The 24,953-nt window shown below is 28.7% G+C and overlaps 2 protein-coding genes across 2 annotated transcripts in view; one reads left to right on the top strand and one right to left on the bottom strand.

Annotated features, from left to right (window-relative positions):
- The window catches only part of LOC107449388 (uncharacterized), a 72,300-nt gene extending 56,338 nt beyond the window's left edge, over positions 1-15,962 (top strand). Inside the window, exons 7-12 of the mRNA XM_071178817.1 lie at positions 3,062-3,197; positions 5,637-5,770; positions 7,819-7,915; positions 8,630-8,877; positions 10,264-10,384; positions 13,106-15,962. Coding sequence (XP_071034918.1) covers positions 3,062-3,197; positions 5,637-5,770; positions 7,819-7,915; positions 8,630-8,877; positions 10,264-10,384; positions 13,106-13,340 — 971 coding nt within the window. The 3' untranslated portion in view covers positions 13,341-15,962. The remainder of the gene's footprint in view (positions 1-3,061; positions 3,198-5,636; positions 5,771-7,818; positions 7,916-8,629; positions 8,878-10,263; positions 10,385-13,105) is intronic.
- A 1,491-nt stretch (positions 15,963-17,453) lies between these two features.
- LOC107449389 (quinone oxidoreductase) overlaps positions 17,454-24,953 on the bottom strand; it is a 12,372-nt gene continuing 4,872 nt past the window's right edge. The window contains exons 4-7 of the mRNA XM_016064899.3: positions 24,015-24,216; positions 22,956-23,057; positions 20,394-20,489; positions 17,454-18,840 (exon numbers count right to left, since the gene is read on the bottom strand). Coding sequence (XP_015920385.1) covers positions 18,670-18,840; positions 20,394-20,489; positions 22,956-23,057; positions 24,015-24,216 — 571 coding nt within the window. The 3' untranslated portion in view covers positions 17,454-18,669. The remainder of the gene's footprint in view (positions 18,841-20,393; positions 20,490-22,955; positions 23,058-24,014; positions 24,217-24,953) is intronic.

The following is a 24,953-nucleotide window of genomic DNA, read 5'->3' as shown; positions in this document are numbered from 1 at the left end:
ACAGTTTTAATATAGTTCAAATTAAGTATTCATAATCATTCCAAACATTATAATTTACTCTTTGGACTGACGAGAGTACAATGTAATGAAAAATATGTTAAATTTTTTTTAAGTGTAAATTTTAAATTTTTATTTCAGAAATATATATATAGAAATTTCACCTTACTGTTTCATTTTTATCAGAGTAATTAGTCTGAAATTATAGTACAATTTTTCAATTTGTTGGATTAGTTAATACACTTGACAAACTTATAGTTCATATCTTATCATTTGACATTTTACAATGTTTGAATGACTTTCGAAACTTAGTTACAAAAAGTTCTACGACGTAATTAGCTAAATTTTTTTTGTTGTCTTCTTTGCCGTCATTTTGCCCGTATTGCAAAAGTGGACTAAATATAGCGAAAAACAAAAATTATGTTGTTTTCGCGTTATTTTGTAATATTACTTTTCATTTTTAATATAAAATTACCAAAATTATTATATTTTCATTGCTATATTTAATTATTTAAGCGTACTATATTATTTTTTTTAACTTTTGCTCGCCATATTTCAGCCTCCATTTTTTTGTGTGGATATTTTTAGTGTATTTCAAAATTTCAACTATGTATTCAATTTACCTGCACATAAAAACCCCTAAAAAAAAACCCAAATTTTGAAACAAATTTTGTCGAAATACTAATTTTGGCCACGAAACCTTGGATGCTGGCCTACTGTGTAGTAGAAAGAATGTTTGAATCATAAGAAACATTTAATAGTTTGGTTCAAATTTATAATGACATTTTTTAATCAGTTTTTACTGAAAAATGTAAAAAAAAAATTTAAAAAAAAAAATTACTTCACTCATAACTAGAGGATGACAATTCAATTACAATTTTAGAAAGAAATATTGTCCTTAAAGAATATACTTAAGCCAAAGCTATTTCGTACTACTAGATGATTATCGTAAATTTTTCAAATATGTTTATTTTATTTATATATGGTTATTATATATGTTATTTATCTATGGTTATTATTATATTATTATTATATATGGTTATTATATATGTTATTTATAAATACAAACAGCGGTTCCCAAAATGGGTTCCGAAAGTTAGAACAACGTTACTAGTAACGAAACTCAATAATAAAATTTATATCCAAATCAATTTTCCTTTAAAAATTTCATTTTCACCTGATAACTATTCTCAGCGTTTATTTTCGTCTCTCTTTTCCCTTTTTATTTCAGCTCATTTAGTTACGGGTTATGCATACAACAAAATCAAATTACGAAAGATGCTACCTGAGGCCTGTAAATTCAGTTGCCTGACATAAAATCTAATTTAAAGACCAGTATAGTTAAAACTTCACGAGGAGAAAATTTCATTCTACATTTATTCATTAAATATTAAATAAAAAAAACTTTAAAAAAAATTATTGCAATAAATATTTTCAAAATAAATAATGGTCATTACTTTATCAATATTTTTCACAATTGCTAATGAAATTTCTTCTAAGTCTCGAGATTCCGCTAATAGGAGAACTATCATTTATGCTTCCATAGTCGAAAAGAATTGGGAACGCTGTTATAAAGAATTTAAATTCTTAAAAGAATTTAAAAGGAGCATCCAAGTTTTTCTACAATTTTAAATGTAAAAATAAAATCATTTATAAAATTTGCGTAGCCGTGTAAGCTTAGTCACGACCTTTATAAAACCACCGTAATGCCCAGTACGTTGTTGTTTCTTATTTGCTGGTCTAATTACTGTTATTTCCAAATTTATGATCTTGCGATTTCTATTAACCCTTTAGTGGGCCATTTATTTCTAGCAAAGGAAAATTAAAGAATTTTTGGAATTGAAATTCAAATCAGAATAGTAATTGATATGAGAAAAGAAAAATTCATTTAGCTTGTATAAAATTAATTTAAATTTTAATGCTATTTTTTTGGTGGTAAGCAAATTTACTTAGACCTATTAGGAACTTATTGACTTTTATTTTTCTTTATTTATAAAATAAATTTTATAAATGCTACAAACTTCAGAAGGAATTATGCATATTGTAACTTTTATACGTTTTCTTATGCTAAAAAATGGTTGCCAATTTTATTCAAACACACTTCAAGAAAGCTGAATGAAGTTAATAACAAACGGAAACCTAAATTAAAAGTGGTAGAAAAATTAAACCTGGACTTAAAAAATTGGTGGTAGGTATACTTTCCACGTCCTTAGAAAGTGTTAAATGGGGGGGGGGGGATAATTTTGCCCCCATTTTAGAAATTTCACCACGAAAAATCTGGAACAATGTGGCGTTGCATATGAACTTTTACATTATTTATAGGTAGTGGTATGGAAAATAAGATTAAATGAATTAAAAATAATACATTAAAACATAAGCTTATCTACCACCAGAGTACATTTGGCAGCCCTGCCCTTACTCAGGATGTTCGAAAATAACATTGAAAACTTGTAAAACTAATGAACTTAAAAAAAACTTAACACGCGTACACATCGACTTGATTCTTAGGCCTGCATCTCCAAGGGAAAAAAGCTTAATAATTTATCCACTAGGACATTCTGCCCACAATACTTTTTTAGAAATCAAAGGTTTTACGATTTAAGCATTTTCCCTCTAGTAATAGCTTCTTCTTCTGCATTAAAAAAGAAAGAGCTGACTCTGATTATTTCATTTAAATGCAACTTCTAAAAAGTCATTAATTTTAATCAGTTTGTCGAATGAATATCTCTTTTGAGATATTCATTCGATAAGCTCCTGATTAAAATTAATTGCGTTTCATCAATCATTATCATTAGCTGAATCCAGTATCATCAGTTTTCTCTTATTAATAGTTATTTTATATAATGTTATGATGGTATTATTTTTAAACATGGCTATTTAAGCCGAAGCGTCGTATGCTTAATTTTTGGAAAACAATATGTTTCTTTTTTTGGTTTCTAAGGTAACATATTTTTACTGTGTATGATTGTGTTTGGGGGTTATATAAGGTGAAAGTTCTTGTGTGTTGGGGTTCCTTCAAAGGTGATGGCTATGTTCGGCTTACATGTGTGTTTTAAACTATAAGGTTATTCAGGGAGCTCAGACATCACCTGCTGCAGAAATGAAAGATGTGACAGAAGCCGCCTTCAGCAGTGCAGAGACTCGCTGGCCAGAGCTGTTGACAACAGAGCAGCCGGATATCAGGACTCTCAGAAATGCAGGTAAATTACCCGTTTGGCTGTTGTTTAGCTGAATACGAATGTTGTAAATATATGTTTAAAAAAAAAACAATTATGTGATCGAAGATTCAAATTTGAAAATTTAAAATAACTACTGTATCTAAAGTGACTAGATTAATAAACCATGATTTGAGGACTCGAAAAATTTATGATTTGAGGACACTCATATATTTATGGAAAATATTAATTTATGTGTGCAAGAAAGATTTTTTTTTAAAATTGATAACATTTTCATGAAACTTCATTTTATTACTGAGCAGTTTTGAAATATCATATGATAATCCGAATTTAAACTCATTTAGAATGAACAAGCACATATGATTGTTTAAATTTGTTTATTTTTTGATGAAATTATTTGAAGACGAGTATGGTGTTTTCATCTGTTAAATTTAACATGGTACTCTCTTGTTTGCATTCTCTATAAGAGAAAAGAAAAAACTATTTTTTTTTAAAAAAAATATGCGCATTTCCAAACATCATCATTATTATTATTTTTGCTGATATTTTCTAACTATATATAAAAATCTTATGATGGTGCCACAGTTTTCCATTTGTGTCGATATATTTCTATTGGTTGGAATATTAGATTGGTTGGAAAACCACATGAGAGAATCCAGTTTTACCACATTAATTTTCATATTGGTTTGACTTTCATTAGCATAAAATTAATACAAGTCATAAAGGTATTGTTTTCTTATAAATATTTTTGTATCCCTAATTTAATGGTAATTAACTGTAACTGTTAATATTATGTTTTTGATTTTGGGGTTGGTTAATTACGGGGTTGGTTAGCGTCAGCGATCAGGGGACTTAGACCCCTAGTTCTCTATAAGAGAAAACTATTTCGTTTAAAACAATATGCGCAATTCTTATTTTTTTTTTGGTTGATATTTTATTTTATACACTGGTTATCATAAATTAAGGAAAANCAAATTTTGCACGGTTTGGCTTACTTTTGAAAGAGTTATCGCTATTTTTGTGATTTTTCCTTAATTTATGATAACCAGTGTATTAAAAAAGATCTTTTCAGAAAAATTCTAGGACATTTAAGGACACATGTTAAAATTTGTTGACAGTTTTTTAAGGACAATCAAAGAAATTTGATGACGTCTGATAACCAGAAATACACCGAAGAGCCATTACATTATGATCACCCTGCTAATAACATATAGGACCACCTTTAGCCCTCAAAACTGCTAGCACCCACCGTGTCATTGATTCCTAAAGGTGCTGATAGGTAGTCTGAGGTATCTGGTACCAAGCGCTCACCAACTGGTCCTGCAATTCCCTCACATTGCGAGGGGGTAGCGTGTCAGCACGAATTTGGTTTTCTAAGTAGGACCACAAATGCTCTATTGGATTAAGGTCAGGTGAATTTGGGGGCCAAGACATGACTTGAAAGTTACTGGAATGTTCCTCGACGATTCGACCCTTATGACATGGTGCATTATCCTGTTGGTAAACTCCATTCCCCGCAGGAAAAACTGTTGCCATGAATGGGTGAACCTAGTCTGCAACTATGTTCAAGTAGCTTACAGACGTCAGGGATTGTTCTATGAGGATTATGGGTCCTAATGTGCCCCATGAAAAAATTGTTCCTGGGCGAGAAACCATGAAAACCTGGGCGAACCCATTGTTATAGATGAGGGTGGTCATAATGTAATGGCTCTTCGGTGCATATCTTGATGGATATGTAGATATTTCCCCCTCTTTAGGCTAAAAACTTTTAATAAAATAATTGTAGTGCCATGTTTTATTATTTTTTTGTGGGAAAAAAACTGTCCTCAGATGCAGACAATGATCATTTACAAGTTAGTGTAATTTTTTAAAAATATTACAGCAAAATTGAGAGGCAATAAACAGTCGGCTGTTTTTTAATAACGCCCAGTTTGAATTAGAACGTGCCATTTGATTCATCGAGTAGTTTGTTGTTATTGTAGTCGTAGGCCATTGAAGTAAGGGGTGCGATTGTTTTTGTTTTCTAGTAGCGCTATCCGCCAGGAATTCAACTTTGGTCGCGCCCATACGCCTTACCCGTTTCATAGGGAGGACCCATTCCATACATTCATCCACAGATCGTAATTTTGACTTGAATTAGAGAACGATCAATTTGCAATCCAGTACTCCCAGAGGTTTAATTTGTTATGGGGACGTGGAGAGCATTGTGACCTGGCAGATTTAACGCGCACCAGTCACCATTTACTACATGGGAATTCTTCGGCCGGCTGGATTCGTACTCCCGTTTTCGCGAACGAGAGTCCAGTGCCCCGCCAATCAGGCTATTCCAGCCACATCGAGTTGCTTGAATTTGTTTTATGGTCGTATAGGAGAAGGAGGTATTTTATGGGGATCTTTCAAAAAGAATATTTTCAAAATATTTAATTTTATTTGTTGCATTTAATATAATGTTTTATTTTATAGACGACTTCGGGATGATTTTAATTGTCTGTTATGGCAGACATCCTCCTGCGTCTCAAGAGAAGAGCGGGACAGAGACAACGAGATTTTCCGAAAATCCAGAGATTTCATTTCAAGAAACTGTGACAATTATGGAAGTAAGGGGATTTTAAACTTAATCATTAAGTTGATTTAAGTTAATTTTAATTAAGTTAATTTTGAGTTGATGATAGTTCCTCATATTTAGAAATATAATTCTGCTTCACTGTAAGCCATAAAGAGGTTATAGCACCTTAAGTTTTTTTTTTAATTTTTTTTTTTAAAAAAAGACAGTAGAAACAAAATAATTTTTTAAAGTTTATCATCTACGTTCAGATGAAGCGTTCTAGTGGTACAGTCGGTAAAGACATCGTTCGATCCGTTTATGGAGAGTTCGTTTCGTGACAGACTATAAAACAACCGGCATCTACAGGGGCAGCGAGGACCGGAGGGGAGGGGGCTGGAGCCCCCTCATATTTTATAAATGAAGAGACACAACCCTTTCTAATATTACTATTTCAAGCGAGCCTAAACATATCATTGGTGGCTACTAAATCATCAGGAATATACGTCCCTATTACTGACCAATTGGAAAGTTCTTGGTTTCAAATGAAACTTAGATCAGAATTTTTTAAAAAAAGCAATGAAACAGAATAAAAAGAAAACCGTTAAATGAGAAAAAAATTATTTGCAATTGAAAAAATGTTTCTGTTTATTTTTTTTTTAAACAATTCGAATCAGGAAGTTAAAATAATTCGGAACCGGTTAATACTGATATATATATATATANTATATATAATAAAAGTCCGAAGAGGAGGTACCAGCTCAGGCGTCGTCCATGTTATCTGCATGGTTTAAATTACTTGGCATTTCTACCACGGATGTTAAAAAATTGATCGCTGAGAAACGGAGCTAGATACTTGCCATGGTAGGGTAATGCGTGTACATTTACTCGGATATCAGCAGTTTATTTTTATAAAAAAAAATAATATTATTCAATTCTTACAAATTTTATAAAAAGAAGAAAAAAATTAAAATTTCACTATTTTGTAAAAAAATTTTTTTAATTTTTGCATATTTTTTGGAAATTTTTTTTTTTTTTTGCTTAATGATTACAATTGTATTTCAAATCTGTGAATTTATTCTATTACATAATCAATAAAAACATTTTCTATGGTTGAGAATGAAGTTTTTTAAAAAAAAAAATTAAGAAGTTATCTGTCGCACAGGTATAACATGCTCTCAAAATCGGAATAATTTATAAAAATATCCTTATTTAGAGCTTAGCATTATAAGCTATGTCACTCTAATTAATGTAAAACTCTTTAAAGCTTTATCTTTTATAAAAAGATCCTTAGGATTTAAATAATATGTAATTATCGAGCCGTGAAGGCTCAGATAGAGCGTTTACATTCCAATGAACCGGGTTCGAATCCCAACGATGGCTGGTCGATATGAATTCCGCATCCAGCTTGTACCAACCACAGTGCTGATGTAAAAACATCCTCAGTAGTAGACGGATCATGGGTAAAAGTCCCCTTGCCACCAGGTTACCCGTAGGAGATTTTCCTCTAAGTGTAACGCAAATGCTGATTAATACCATGACAAAGTTCTTAACGAAGGCAAATTTCTCCCAATACTTGAGCCATGAGTTTCCTAGTCATCTGGATTGCGTTCAAAATTACAAGGCTAAGGATTTGAACATAAGTAGTCGTAAACCCAAAACACTGGGTTGACAGTTCAACGACGGTTATAAAATAAAATAAAATATGTAATCATCGAAGAGAAAGGGCTCTTTAAAACTATTATTTTTGCTCTAAAGACCAATGCTTTTCTGTCTAAAATAGGTTATAACTTTTTAAATTTCTAGCTGTGAATTCTTTTAGAGCACTATTTTTAAGACTAATTTTCAAACAAGCTGAAGTAGTATGCAATTTTTGGTAACTCAGTAAAAATGTTTCTATCAGCTTTCATATGCAGTGAATGACAGTTAAAACATATTTTATATACGTATAAATATAAAATAAAAAACCACAACCTTTCGTATGGTAATACGTTTCGTAATTTAAAAGTATATAACTCAAATGTAAATCAGTAATGTCGTTAAACTAATGAGATAAAGTTTTAGTCTTAGTTTTTATTTATTTATTAATTTTTTAAATTAAAGGGTATACTGAAAACAGTTGCTACAAGAGCACTGATATGAAAAGATGTGAGGACCTTCTCACCAACACAAGAGGTGGATCTAACTACGATTCCTGCAGGTATATTGTTTTTATCATTCTACTTACTCTTTCCATAGCCTTATTTCATGGAAAAAAAAAGAAATTTGTTTAAACAAAACATTTTATTTTATAACATAAGATTTTAAAACACATTGTAAAATGTTTAATTACGAAATATTTAATTTTATTTTCACTCTAATATGCCTCCCAGTAACCAGAAAGTATCACCTTAAAGTTAAAACTTCAAGATGGATGGAAAAAGTGGAGTAATTTTAATTTTCTTTTCACTCTAATATGCCTCCCTGTTACCAGAAAGTATCACCTTAATGTTAAAACTTCCAGATGGATGGAAAAAGTGGCGTAATTTTAATTTTATTTTCACTCTAATATGCCTCCCAGTTACCAGAAAGTATCACCTTAAAGTTAAAACTTCAAGATGGATGGAAAAAGTGGAGTAATTTTAATTTTCTTTTCACTCTAATATGCCTCCCTGTTACCAGAAAGTATCACCTTAAAGTTAAAACTTCAAGATGGATGGAAAAAGTGGCGTAATTTTATTTTCACTCTAATATGCCTCCCAGTTACCAGAAAGTATCACCTTAAAGTTAAAACTTCAAGATTGATGGAAAAAGTGGCGTAAATGGCCGCAGGCACCCAAATAAATTCTGATGACGATGATAATTTTTTACATTTTAATGTTTAACGTCTCAAAATTAATCAATAAGTTGATGAATTTCATATTTTTAATTGCAGATCGTACATCAGCTTTAAGGAATGTATGATAACGGAATTGGACAGACGCTGCACCAGAGAAGATGAATTATTTCAAGGTGCGTACCTGGCAGACAAAGCTCAAGAAATGTCTTGGCAATGTGGAGCTGAGGGTGGAAGAAATTCGTGGGGAACTTTTGACAGACGCAATGAATACGACAGATATGACAATAATAATCCCTATGATCGCCAGCCTTATGATAGCAGTCCAGTGCATCTGGAAGACGAAGGCAAGTATATTTAATAAAAATTGCAAATGAAAGTTAATTCCTTAAGCTTCATTGAAGGTTGGTTGAAACTTGGTTGATTTAATAAGACAGTATTAGCTAAAAAGATTCATCGATTCTCAAAGGACTATTTGTTTAAAAATATACAAAGTACAAAGACGTGTGATACATGAAAAGATACATACACGCACCGAGTTTCTGGTATAGTGCGGCTGTCAGGAGAATTCCTCCAGACCCAGACCGTTAGTTTGGAGGAGTTCTCAAATCCGCAAAATACACACATTGACAAAAAAATTAGCGCACCAAGAAGTAGTCGTTAAAATGAAACGAAATTTTACATATGTAATGACTACTTTGATATAAGTAAATGATTAGAAAATCAAAGATTATCGTTTTTCTTTGATTTTCTAATCATTTACTTACATCAAAGTAGTCATTACGTATGTAAAATTTCGTTTCAGTTTGACGACTTCTTCTTGGTGCGCTAATTTTTTTTGTCAATGTGTGTATATACTACAAATGTTAATTGTGTGCCCCTTTCGTCCCGCGACACACTTCCATACGATAAGCCATTACCGTCCATGAGTTTAGTAGCATGTTTGCTTCTATAAATATCTACCACAGTAACAGTAATGTGAGTCCTGCAGTGTTGTTGGCCCTGGGGGTATATAAATTTTGTCTTCAATATTCGAATTAAAAGGGTACCTAAACTTCGTCACAAGTTAATGCACACCTAATCCTAACAACACTGCTGGGACACATTATTACTATTACAGCAGAAAATATTTATAGAAATAAACATGCAAATGAACGTATGAACGGCACTGGTTTACCTACTGAGGGTGCACGCGACGGTATATTACATTTAATAAAACAAACACTGGTAACTCAATTATTTTATTTCCATACTTTATGGTAAAAATAAAAAAATATTCATATCTATTTTAATGTAATAAATATTTTACTCTGAAATTACCTTTCCGTAAAATAAAAGTAGTAAGAATCATAACAAACAAAACGTTTACTTAGTTCAGTTTCATATGTTCCATTATTTCAAATTGGTTCATATTCTTAATCCCCAGGCTTTGATTGATCGAATTAGTAAATTTCTGTTGTGGAAAAAAATATTCTCAACTTAATTTTACATTCTTTAAATAATATAATAAATCAAATGCCACTATTCTCCATACAATAAATCCCTCACTAATGGACCATTTTTTTCATACTACCTAGTATGTGCCAGCTTCTAAATTAAAATCTTAAATATTTTTTATTTTAATGAGTGCAATTCTATTTCATTCATTTTAAGTCGTAAAAAAACATCATATTTTCAGAATATAAAAAAGTTTGGATCATTTTAAAATATCTAAAAAATTTTTTTCCTCCTAGATGCCATGTGTTTGGCAAGAGCTCAAGCTAGTGTAGATCAGTGCAAGAAGAATTTTGATAGTAGAAGGCGAGAAAAGGATTACGAAACCGATTATGACACCAAAAACAGGATAAGTTGTTGGTAAGTTACATTTCATTAGACTTTGTAGAAATGAATTAGGGCAGTAACATACGAGGGTCACTTTTTAAGTAAAAACCGTTTTGTTATGTTGCAAGAGAAACTTTATATCTGAACGTAAATTGTATCACAAACTAAAATATGAACATTTATTCACTTTTCATAATAGTCACCATTAACATTGAAACATTTATAAAGTCGTGACACCAGTTTTTAAATCCCTTCATCAAAGAGCTCTGCCACCTGACCGTGCAGTTAGTAACAGTTTCTTTCAACATTTTCCACCAAAAAATTTCTTAAGTTTTGGAAACAGGTGAAAAACTGATGGTGCTAAGTCAGGGCTGTATGGTAGATGATCCACTACTTCTCGTTCCTGACACTAGGTCTACCAGTTCGTTCTTCGTCGTGAAGATTTGTTCTTCCTTCATTAAAAAGCCTTCACCATTTACTCTCATTCATTACACTTTCACTATAATCTTTAGCAAGCTATCGCTGAATCTCAGCTTTCAGAACTTTTTTTTTTACATTTAAAAATTAAACTCACTTCACAATCGGTAGGATTAATGATTGACATGGTGACAACCAATACCGGCAAAGACGTGAAACGAAATGGTGGTGTAGTGAGAGATTTGACAAGAGTTGCCGCCCTTGAACTGACGTCTTTTGACAGGATGCGCAATCGGTTCCTACTTTAAAAATGACCCACATACAATGAAATCAATCAGCATGTTCTAAAATTTTTATTCTTAACCTCTGGTGCTTGGAATATTTTTCTTCAGTATGATTATTTCCATCGTAAATATAAAATCTAATAATTTAGATTGTCTTGTGATCAAATAAATTTATGTTTTGAAGAAAATTTACCAATTTAAGTCTTAAGTGATTGAACGGAGCAAATGAATAACGCCTAAGGAAGTTATGGAATCTGGTCAAATGTTTTGAGAGGGACTCCTTGTGTTAGCGACTGCTTTTTCGAGTTGTCTTTAGCACGAATATTGGTGCCTAAAGCCGACAGGTGCCGAATTTTAATGTCATGATGCAGTGTTGAAAAAGATCATTACTTAACAATATATCACATAATTGTTTTGGTTTAACTAATTTTTATTATTCTTTCATTAGCCAATACTTTCGCTACCCAGGTTAAATTTAACAACGTGCAGAATATTATCGCACACAATAATTATCGTTATGTATAATAACATCGTATTCGATAATTATAGTCATTAATAATTATAACAATATTTTCACGGATGATAAGTTTCCTTATCATTAATAGCGAAATTGTCGGTGTCCGGTGACCTGCATTGTTTTGCTTCATGGTTCCTATAACCTATATAAGTCTTAAGGATAGAATGAAAATTTCAATAAATTTTTGCGCCTCTGCATCAGAGGAAAAAGCGGCCCTTTGAAAGTAATTTTATTTATTAGTAAAAGTCTACTCTTCTTATTATTTGCTATATTTCGTTTATTTATTTATTTTTAATAAAGTTATACATTAAAAAACCCACATGTTAGGGTTTTTGCCGCACTATGAATGGCTTTTATAATTTTAATTACATTGTACACAAATTGTTGACCGGACTGTATAGAGGTCAGGGAACTGGCCTTGCATCAGAAAGGTTCTGGGTTTGAATCCCGGGCAAGGCATTGATGTTCTCTGTACTATCTGTCCTTACTGTGGGAGCAACGTTGGCCCACCTAATATGGTGCTCCTGAAAGAGTGGCCAACAAATCTGCCCTGTAAATGCTTTAATCGATGCAATGTTAACACAGGTGGGCATTGGAACTCAATAATTTCTCCCAAAATAAGCATCAGGTTATTACGACTGATTTACCGGATGTCTTAAAAAAGTTAAACAATATTTAAATCTATTGAAATCCTTAAAACTGTCCACAAAAAAAAACATCCATAATAAAAAATTTGTTCTGATGTTGTCTGACAGATGGTGCTAATGAAAATACCGTATCATGCCGTACCTTATACAATTGTTTGATTATAATAACAAAACATTATTATTTTTTATACTTAAACGAGAAAGTATGGAATGTTAGGAAATTCTTGACACTCACCAGATGGGAAAGCTGAAAACAAGCGTATTAATTCGAAACACAGAAAAAGCTTGACGTAACAAGTATGGCACATTACAGAATGTTTGCTATTATAACAATTTTCTAAATTACACCATCAAAATCTTAAAAAAGATACGAAATGTATTAAGACTTAAAAATTATTAACCTTCTGCCATGAAGATACATTTTCTTCTGCTCATCGATTATGTAACTTAATGTGGAAACAAGCAAAATGGGTGATGGGAATTAATTTATATCTGCTGTCTATATAGAAAATTAATATCATTTCCTTCTTGACCACTCATTACCACGTTCAAATAATATTCTTCTTTATCCAAAAAAATAACTATAATAATCTTTCCCTGTTTTTAGAACACTTGAAAAGAATGCGTCTTTTGTTGACTCAATGTCTACCATGTTTATTTGGTTTTGAGTTGAAATCAAAATCAGTCAACGTTATGAATGATGTCAAAACTGTAATTTGCACTTCAGCCTTTTTTACTCCTACCTTAATATGAAATAATTTGCTTATAATAACATACTCGCTATAACGTCTACTATTACGAATTATCGTCATAACAAACTTTTACTATAATCTCATTAAAAAAAAAGGGGGTACATTTTGTAAATAAGTTTATAAATTTCTTCTTCTAGTTCTGTCCGAGAGTACCGCAACTGCTTGTTTGATGCAACTAGACGATACTGCCAGACAGAACGCAGCCGTGTTGTAGATTCCCAACTGCAAGGCTACAGACACCTCCTCACCGCAGATACTTGCCTCAGAGTCTATGACTCTGAATGCAACTCTAGCAGTCACAGCAGCATTTCTTTTGTGCTCTTGGCAACCTGCATCGCCGTCCTTTCAGCTCTGTTTTCATTGCATCGTTAACAACTTCTTGTCCAGAGGCAACACTCGAAAAAGTACAAGACATTTTCATGGGTGTGTTGCACCAAAGCGCCATCTGAGATGCCACTTAATTCCTTGCATTGGAACATTGTTCATAGGTTTTTATTGGAATAATTAATTATTCCAAAAGAAGTGTTAATATATTTTGCAATGCTCAATGTGACGTAACTCATTGTTTCATTATAAAATTTGTATTGTTGATGAGTTTTATGGTGGTTTGAAATACTCCTTTTCATTTGGATTTTAAGGTTCTTAACTTAAATATGATGCAAGGATATCACTTGGACAACCAGGTTTTACTTTTTTTTTTAAATCTTGTTTATAATCAAACAAGCAATTAAAAACTTTTTTAAACAGATTTTTTTTCTTTATGATCTTCATAATTTTTTTAAAATTTTTTATTTTTCATAATGAAGGTCAAATTTTTATTATAAATTCAAAATAAATTTGACATAAAATGAAAAATAATATGATAATGCCCATCTTCGGCCTTTAATCAAGTCAATATTATGTTTTTTATTTATTTAACTTTTACTAACGTTCTTCTTAGTGCTAAAGAGATTGAAATTTAATTATATAAGGTTTCAAATATAGTCATTTAAATTATTTATAAAGACAGTTTTTTTTAAATAACTTATTTAAAATATCAAAATTTCATATTTTGAATCAATTAAAATAATAACAAATGTTTTCTGAAAAATAAAAATTTATGATCAGATCATAATCTAAAACGTTTCAACTTTGTCTTTCGGAATAAACAATAAGAATTTTTATTGAAAAATTTCGTAAGAAATTTATATTTTAATTTTGAAAAATTATACTTTGATAATCTCAATTATTTATAAAATAAAACTCATGATTTCAGATAAAAATGACCCAAGCAGAAATTACTCAGCAGATTGATTAAAATGCATAACTTCAAAATATTAGCAAAACATACATAAAATAAAGCGTAAATTCTTTATTAAAATTTAAAAAACTTAATATTGTAAATAAAATAAAGATAAAAACTTTTATTTACAAAATGTTATATAGTTTTAGGCAAAAAAAGTAAATCCTAGAGAACACACCATTTTCAAGGATAGTTTCAGTTAGCATTAAAAATGATAGAAAAGCGGTAATTTTACCACCTCACATTTATTTTAATTTATACATAATGTTTAAATGGCGCAAAATAAAAAAACATTACTTATACACAAACACATATATATATGCACCAACACTTGATACACGTTAAAATAGTTTGTTAAAAAGTAATGGAATATAAAAAGAGTGCTTGGCAAAAAAAAAATTATATCATGGGTTTTTCACAAGAATTAACTGGCAAATTTAAATTTATACAATTATTTTTAAATGGCACAATATACAAAACATTACATATACACACATATATACACATCACAACTTAAGATAGTTAGAATTATGAAACATAATAATGCTACTGGATAAGATAATTATGACCATAATATCATGACATTCATCATGGGTTTTTCACAACGAACTGGCAAATTAATCAAAAACAAAAAAAGATCATGACATATAATTGTACATAGGAATATTCTTATATCTATTTCAGGAGCTACGGTATTTCGCATTTTAATGGAAGGGGTGAAGGCATTTATAATAAAATTTGCATTCATATATAAATATCATGAAGCATTCATATCTAAAATCACTTATAATAATTTCATTTGAAATACAGCAATTGATACTGACAACATGAACAACTTAATACATCTTTATATTTTCAGTCTGATTAGTTATATTTATAAACAGATGCAAGTTAAAAAAGTAATTATTTATCACTTACACTTAACTTGTTTCTCAACTTTTTCAATTTTGACTTTAAAACTTAGCTCCAAAGCACATCGATTAATAAAATTCATTAAAAAAAATACATATTTCGTAAAAAAATAAATGAAAAATATGTTTATCAAATATTTAAAAAACATGTACACATACTGGTTTAAAGTTTTTTATAACTACACCATGTTAAAGTTTTTTTGTTTTTATGTTCGCATTTAAGTTTTTATGTTCGATGTTAAATTTAATAATACACATGTACAAATACTTTTTGCTTCTAAGTCTTAAATATCACAAAAAAGCTTGTGTTCTTGAATGTTAGCCTCATGAAAGTTTTTCAACATAACAGATTTAATCTGAATATCTAACTACTTTAGTATAACAATAATAAAAAGATTTGTATGTTGCAAAGTACATAAAAAGTTTACATACTAAATATTAATTTCACAATTTTAAATTATTAAATTGATAACAAAAATTTAACTTTGAACTAAAAAAAACTCACCCAGTTTTTCATTGAATTTCTGTTTTAAAATGCAAGCTATAAATGTTACATTAATGAACATGTCATCATCACCTTTTTTTTTCTTTTCTTTTTTCATATTATCTATTACACATTATAAAGATATGTATGTACGAATTTTAAGGAATAATCATCATAAATGATTTTAGTCAAATCTCATTTTATATGTTTATATATCAATATTTGATTGTTTGGATTTATTTGCTTGATTTAAATTTTGTTTGGATATTGTTGTATAGAAAAGAATTTTCAATAAATTTTGTTATTGATTTATCTAATCAATTGTTGTCCTTTAATTGTTGCATACAATAAAAAACAAGCTTAAAATTATAGTAGAAAACATTGGTAAACAAAAAAAAAAAGAAAAAAAAAATTTTAAATTAAATTACATAAGATTTTTATAAATATAATATTATTTTTGTTCAACATAAATCATTGATGTATATTGACACATTTATATGTACATAGATATTAAAAAAAAATAGAAAAAAATTTTAGACTCTAGATTAATTTTATTATATATTAATTAAAATGAAAAATATTCTCAAAATATGAAACCACAGGAAACCAATTTTTCAATAAAGCATAAGAATATAATTTCATTCACTTCAATTTAATTAAATTAATAGTTTTCTTAATTTTATAGTCTTTACAGATGATTTTCAAAATAAATAAACATAAAAAGTTCAAAATCTATAGAATCATCACTTACACATTGTTAATTTAATCTTTTTTAAAGTTTTGAGTTCTAAAATGAACTTTGCAAAAAATCTTTGCTTTGCTAAATAATGCATAAAAACTGTTCATATTCTGTTCAAAATATAATGATTGGTTGATCATATAAATATGCCTAACTTAATTAAATTCAGTTACAGAACTAATGATTAGGAGATTTTCAAACAAATAAATAAAAGAGTTCAAAATTTTATTCAAATTGAATTCATACTTAATTTGAAATTAAGAACATACCTTAACTCACACTATTATTTTTGAATGATGACTAATATAAATGAAGTTTTAGAGCAGGGATGGCAAACCTTTATGCACCAACGTGCCATTTTTTCAAAAAATTGAGACGCGGAGTTCATAGACGTGCCGTCAAATAATTTTGACTTCGTGATTATTGGGAAAATAATAATACTAAATACTATCAACTCAAAACTCTTTATTTACTATGAAAAAAAACATTTTGCAATCTCTCAGTTATACACGTAATTCAACTTAAAGTAACATCAGAGTGACTTCTGTTGTTGCAGATTAGATGACAAATAACTTATATTAGGTTGTAAGATGTTAGTTTTAGCAGGACTTTGAATTTTTTTTTGCTAGTTAATTATTGTTGGCTTGTTTTTTATGGTTATTAATTGTTTTTTGGAATTAATTGTAAATTTTTTTGTTTATTTTTTGTGAATTTCAATTTAATTGTTAATATGATTTATAATGAACTTTGTGATCGGTGGTGTGCCCAGAATATTGTGTCACGTGCCATCGGTTAGCCATCCCTGTTTTAGAGTATATTATTAAAAAGCAGTAGAGGTGATTGAATTTTGAAGGGAAAAAAAAGTTAAGGGAGAAACCTGATTTCTTTGTAAAATGTATAAAGCCACTTTAATCAGCATTAACATGCAAGAGGGTTTGTTTCTATTGTATAAAGTGCATAATAGGAAATGATATCTCAAAATTCATGCAAGATTTAAATCTTTGGTTATTTGAGTAATAAAATGTAACAAAGCAAAAATAATATAAAAGACAAACACAGCTGAGAAAAGTTAAAAATTAGAACTATACAAAAGTACAGCACATTTTCATTGTTCGACAATGTAGAGATATTCTTTGGACATGTAATTGTTTATTTTTTTTATCAGAACTGGCTGCCCAGATTATGCCATTAAACAGCATAGAACAATAATAACAAATTTTAAAATCTACGTCTTTAACCTACCTATTTATCCACAGCTACTCATCTCTTGCGCTGAAAGTGTCATCAAAATAGTTTAATCACATTTATGTGAAACGATCATTACAAACTTTGGCAAAAGCATTTGTATGTGTCAGCAAAGTCCTGGAGGGTTTTTAATTTTACCCAATTCTGCAAATAATCCTATAATGTGAACTTCACATACAAACTAATAAAAAACTAAAAATTTAAAATTAAATACTTGTGTTTTTAATCACAATTTCTCATTGCATGATTTTAGGGACACACTAACTCAAAAAATTACATGATAATATTGACAAGTTACATAATAGCACAATATATTTATGAAAGAAGTACAAAATTTGTCTCAGAGAAGTTGAGAGATTGGTGCAGATTAGGAGGCAACGTTCATGGCCCCTCTACAAGCTTCTCCATAAGGACAGATAGTTAAAGTTCATTACAACTGATGAAGCTTGCATCTATCTATCTGATACCAATGCTAAATCTTAAGTTCAATATCTTAGCCATGGGCAGAACAGGCGAGACTTGACACCCTCAACCACGGTGCCTCATCCCAAAGGCGTAATGATTTGGATGGGCATATCCGCCCATGGGGTGACCAAACCTCGGTTTGTGAAACCTGGGGCCAAAATAAATTCTGAGTATTACATACAGAAGATATTAAAGCCCTTTCTTAAGGATGATTGCTGCAGATTGTACCCTAATGTTGATGCTGAGTTCTATTTAACATGAAAGGAGAAAAAAAAGAGGCACCTAATCCAAGTCAAACTCAATTCAGTCAATAACTTCAAATTGAATTTGCTATAAACAATTAAAAAATTTAATATACAATCACAGCAACAGTGTAAAATAATGTTAACAATTATAAATAGCCACCGAGAATTGACGAAAACAACACAGTAAAAAATTCAGAAACAGTAATATTTCTTATAGTGCAGAAATTCTGTTTCATCATACAAAAGACTTTGGAAACTTTAATGACATGCCATACAAAAGTTCATAAAAATATTTGTAACAAAAATATTTGGATAATCATGACTAGGGAATTATGGATCTTGTATGGTGAGGACTAGTTTTCCTCTTTTACCTGAAGAGCTCATTACATCTTCATGAGCACGTTGAACGTTATCAATCGAATAACGTCTATCAATAACAGGCTTCACCCAACCCTCTTTAACCCCGTCAAGAACGGCTTGAGATGTTTCATTCCATTCTTCCTAAAATTTATAGAAATTTTACCGTTAAAAAATTTGTGTTTTATATTGTATGTAATGCATTTTTTTAAAAAAAAAAATATTTGAAACAAATTTACATTGAAACATATATTATTTTTGCACAGGTGCTGAAAAGCTTCATTTATATTTATAATTTTAATTCTGTTCCACCATTATTTAATTTGCTTATAAAATTAAAGCAACATGATAAAATGCATATCAGATATAAGATTACTGAAAATTTCTTCAAATTTAGAAATTGAATTTAAATTATTATCTTGATTTCCAAAATTTAGGCATGGGATAAATACAAGAAAGAAGAAATTAGTGGTATTGCAATTTTATATCACCATTATTTAATTTGCCTATAAAATAAAAGTAACACAATGAATGAAATGCATATTTGATATAAGATTACTGAAAATTTCTTCAAATTTAGAAATTGAATTTAAATTATTTTCTTGATTTCCAAAATTTAGGCATGGGCTAAATACAAGAAAGAAGAAATTAGTGGCATTGCAATTTTATTTCCACCATTATTTAATTTGCCTATAAAATTAAAGTAACACAATGAATGAAATGCATATCAGATATAAGATTACTGAAAATTTCTTCAAATTTAGAAATTGAATTTAAATTATTTTCTTGATTTCCAAAATTTAGGCATGGACTAAATACAAGATAGAAGAAATTAGTGGTATTGCAATTTTATTTCCACCATTATTTAATTTGCTTATAAAATTAAAGTAACACAATAAAATGCATATCAGATATAAGATTACTGAAAATTTCTTCAAATTTAGAAATTAAATTCAGTTATTTTCTTGATTTCCAAAATTTAGGCATGGGCTAAATACAAGAAAGAAGAAATTAATGGCATGCAATTTTATCGGTCTGAGATTGAAATGACAACTAACAAAGGTTCTAGAGGATACTTAAATAAACTTGCCTTTATTATTTGTTTGCTTTTTTTGTTTAATAAGCTCAATTACATGTATAGTTGAGCAATTAAAAAATTTCTAAAAATTATTTAATGAGTTCTATGCTCTGCAAATTGTGGTTGTCTTGTTTTAACTAATAAAAATTAGGTTTGAAGTCAAGTAATAAAATAAGTTTTGTTAGAAAAAAAATTACAAAAACTATTGCTTAAGTGTCAAAAAATAATAATAATGACATGCATATAGTACAATTAAAATAAATATTAATTTCCAAAAATATACACCAAATGTTTATCTTTGTAGAATTTTGCTAAAAATTTAAATAAATAAAATTAAAGGATATACTTAAACAAGGTTGTCTATTACCAAGATCAAACTCAGGTGTGTAAAACACATGAGTTTCAACACATTCAATATTCTTTAAAACAATTTATATTAAAAAAATAAATAAACAATAGATTTTCACAAGCAATTATTGTCAGTTAGTTCAGTTTATACATTGAATAGAAACTTATAACAAATTTTCAATCTTTGAACAAAAAGCCAGAACACTTAAAACAAAAAACTAGAACAATTTACATCTGGAACAATGCAATTTTAGATTATATCAAAATATACCTCAGAGCTGCTGAACAGTGCAACGCCAACTATTTCTGTTTCTGGTCCCATTAGTTTTCTTGGATCAATTTTTATGGCACCGCGATTACCAACAATCTAAAAATAAAAGTTTTAAAAATCATCAGAAAATATAAATAAATAGGTAACAAACTAGAATAAATAGGTAACTAAATAAAAAAATATTTCTTATTTTAAAATTCTTCAAAGGGCATTAAGATTCCTTATCACTAAGATTAGTTTTTAAAAATGTTCCTTATTCTTTATAACTATAAATAAATATATTCTTCATAGCATTTAATTTTTATATATTTTTTCTTATAAATTAGAGAAATATAATAATATATGCAAAGGGATAAAGTATTTTTTATTGAGTTCTTCAAATATGTGTTTTAAAACTAACTATATTTAATTCATAGGTTTCAGCAGAATTGATATTTTCTTCTAAAAACAAAAGTTACAACCAACTATTTCAAACTAATTATTATAAGTTTTATGGCCATTTATATTGTAACTTAAACCAAATTGATTTTATAAAATAACATCAGAATAATTCAACACACAAATAAATTGATGATTCTTAGTTTATTTAATGTCAATCTTAGCTCTTGGTACCATAATAAAAACTGGTCAACTTTCAGTTGGTATTGTTGGGAAATTGTCTTTAAAAATAAAACATTTGAATTTAAAATTTTGTGATCTGAATTTGCACTCTAAAATTTTAATATAACAAAGAAAACTTAGTAATAGTTTTTTAGTAACTGGTAAATCACCTCTTTTTAAATACATTTTTTTTCTCAAATACTGAAAAACTTTTAAATCAGTAATTTATAGATAAAAAAATAAGTATCTCCAATTAAGTTGGAAAACATATATTTCTCACGCAAATATTAAAAATAACAAAGCATACATTATTTAAAATTCAGACTATAGTTAATTTCAATATTTATTATTTTTATACTTTCTCATTAATTGCAATTAAATATTAATTTTAGTTACATATCATGATTACAATTATTATAAAATGCATGAATTGTAACAGATAAATAATCTTAATGCCATAACTAACATTTTGAAATCACATTTTTATTTGAAAAATATTGTGATAAAATTTAAATAAAGAAGAAAATGAGTACATTGACTACAGTCAACTAACTAATGCCGACAACAACTTTCATCAACATCATAGTTGGCCAGACAGCCCAATATGAGCCAATGCCTTCCTCTGAAGATTTCTCCATAACGACTTCTGATTTATCTTTGATCTCCAATTCTTTTCATTAATTGCAAGAAAATCAGACTCCCCAATGTCAGTCTATCTCAACCGCCGCCTTCCCCGCTTTCTCGTTTTAGTGGGTCTAAAAAGCAGTATCTTTTTTATTGTATTGTCATTACTCATTTGAATAATGTGAACCATCCAATTCATTCTATTTATTTTTATGTATTTAATAATATCAGGTTGTTTATAAATCTCGTACAGCTCAAAGTTAAATCTTCTTCTTCAGTTATTCACAACAACAAGTATACTCCGCAAAATCTTTCTCTCAAATATTGCGATACAATTTTCCTCTAGTTTTGTAATTGTCCAAGTTTCTGAAGCGTATGTCAAGACTGGCCGAACAAGAGTTTTGTAGATTAAGAACTTTGTTTTTCTAAAAAGAAACAGATTTAATAAACCTTCTCAACTCATAGACCATTTGCCGGATAGAGTCGGTTTTTTATTTTAGTAGTCAATAGTAATAGTACTGTTGTCAATTGTAATAATTGATCTCAAGTAAGTAAAACTCCTTACTGTATCAAATCTATAAGAATTTATTTCAAGATAGGGGTTTCTAACAACTTTACGACGACAACTTTACTGATGCCATTTATCAACCTATTTCAGAATTAAAATGCACAGGTTCAAAAATAAACACAAAAATATGTCTTGATATTTTTAAATTACACATAGATAAGAGCAATAACTTTACTTTAACTATTACAGTGTTTCACTGATAAAATAAACATAAAATTTTAGTTATAAAATTTGTACTTACAAAAATTAATTAGATGTTAATTGAAATATGAATACTTTATCAAATTAATTTTTTACATTATCATACTTTTTGACGTTAGGGGATAGTGAGAAATGTTTCATTTCCACTGGTGGTGAAATATAAAAGAAATTTTTAAAACATATGAAATTTTAAGTTGACTTTATCAGGAACAGAGAACACAGTTAAGTGACTGTCTGACCTATCATATCTTTTTTAAAATTATTTATATGCAATGGTAGACAAAGCCACTTTAATTCGAATTAATTAAACTATTAACGATTTATCTTTCAAATCAGTAGATAAAATATTTTCTGAAACTACAAAAATTTCATAGTAGAATAGTTGGAGTGTATGCATTATGCATTTGCTTTGTCTAGCACTATAGGAAATCTGTAACATATTAACAAACTACATTTTATATTGTGCATTCTGGAACAATAAAAATAAATAAATTTATAATGAAGTAAACCTTACCTCTTTGAGTAAACAAAATATAAAAATGTAAATATGTAAGAATAAAACCACTTACTGCAACTCGTCCTTTAGAAGCAAGAAAATTGAGGTCTTTATCAAGATTTACATTTGCCAGCATTTCAATGATTATGTTTACTCCATTATTATGAGTAATTTCCTGGAAATTAAATTAATTGCAGGAGAAAGTTAAACGAGTAATTAATGTAAAAGGAAATATTGTATTAAATATCAAATGAAACAAGAAAATAGATATGGGAAAGTAAAATTTTTACTAAAATTTCTTTGGAAATATGAAGTTTAATAGATAGGTTACTTATAACTATTTTTAAAGGCAGCACATAAAACAAATTAAATTATTACTTAAACTGATTAAATTACAACTTAACATAATGAACTTAAAAAAACACTATAAGTATAACTTACTACTTATCATTACTTAAATTATGACTTACGACAACCTAACTAAATGACAAAATCAGTGGATATTCAAACAACTTTTCAACCTTTATTACACCTCCTTATGGATGGAATATTAAAAATCTTTCCTTACTGGGTGCCTACATCATAAAAGAAACCCCTTGCTCAAATTTCATGTTTCTAGCTTCAGTGGTTTAGGCTCTGTGATGATGAATCAGTCTGTCAGGACATTTGTATAGTATTTTATTTGAATATATTAATAATAAAATGGCTATAAACATATAATATTAATAATACAATAATTATATAATATTATATGATTATATTTATATATGATTATATTTATATATGATTATAGTTAAATGAAACCCCTTGTCCAAATTTCATGTTTCTAGCTTCTGTAGTTTAGACTCTGTGATGATGAATCAGTCTGTCAAGACATTTGTAGAGTATTTTATTTGAATAGATTAATAATAAAATAGCTATAAACAAATAATATTAAATATTATATGATTATATTTATATATTTTACGTATGGTGTTTACTTAAATAATGATATATGTGCATTTCCTCAATAATATTAGTAACTTAAGTTCTGCTAGCAACTTATAAATTCCTTAAATTAAAAATTAAAATCAAAACAAAAACTTAAAAACAAAACAAAATATTTTTTACGCATTATTAAATGAAAACTCACATATATTCTTTCAATGTTGTCTTTGTCTTTATGGTTTAGAACATAGTCAGCTCCAGATTCTTTAACTAATTTTAAACCATCTTCGGTTCCAGCTGTGCCTATTACTTTTAGGTCTAGCTTTTTAGCTATCTGAACAGCTGCAAGACCAACTGACCCACTAGCTCCATGCACTAACACAGTTTCCCCTGCTTTACATTTTGCCCTATATTCATATATGTTTTATATTACAATAATACAGTTAAAGAAATAAATTTCAACAAATATATTTATACAGTAAATAGAAATTATGTAAAGCTATTATAAGAAAAGGGCTAGATACAAATATCTCATGCCCACACAATCATATTATTTCAAAAAGAATCTTTAAAGAGAGTATTCAACTATTACAAGAGATACATTAAATTCCTTTGCATTATCTTTTAAATTGACTTTACAAATAAATTTTGCTTTTAATGTATTAATCAAAAGATTATTAAAAAAATATTTACTAATATAAATTTTTTAATAGTTTAGATAATTTTCTGTACTCTACAATATAGCATAGTTATTAACATGCTTTATCAGAAAAATATTGAATTGATAATCTGATATGCTCCTAGATTAGATTTTAGTTACCTAGACTGTTTTACAATCTTTACGCCTTTCGATGCACCTCAAACTAGTAGTAAAACATTAATTCATAATGGCAAAAAATACAACTTAAAAATTTATAAATAAATAATTTTACATGATAAACATTTGGTACTTTTCAGTTAGACGGGCACAAGAGAAAACTTGCCAAAAATGTTGGTCTCTTCTAGCTTTTTTCTTATATTTCTTATTTCATTCATTTTTTTAAACATATAAAATTAAATAAGTAACAAAAAAAATAGTATTATAATACTATTTTAAATATTATTATTATTACAATATACACTATTATTTTTGAATGATGACTAA

Source organism: Parasteatoda tepidariorum, chromosome 1, assembly GCF_043381705.1.
Source record: "Parasteatoda tepidariorum isolate YZ-2023 chromosome 1, CAS_Ptep_4.0, whole genome shotgun sequence".
Classification (NCBI taxonomy): domain Eukaryota; kingdom Metazoa; phylum Arthropoda; class Arachnida; order Araneae; family Theridiidae; genus Parasteatoda; species Parasteatoda tepidariorum.
This window is presented reverse-complemented; position numbering and strand designations above follow the sequence as displayed.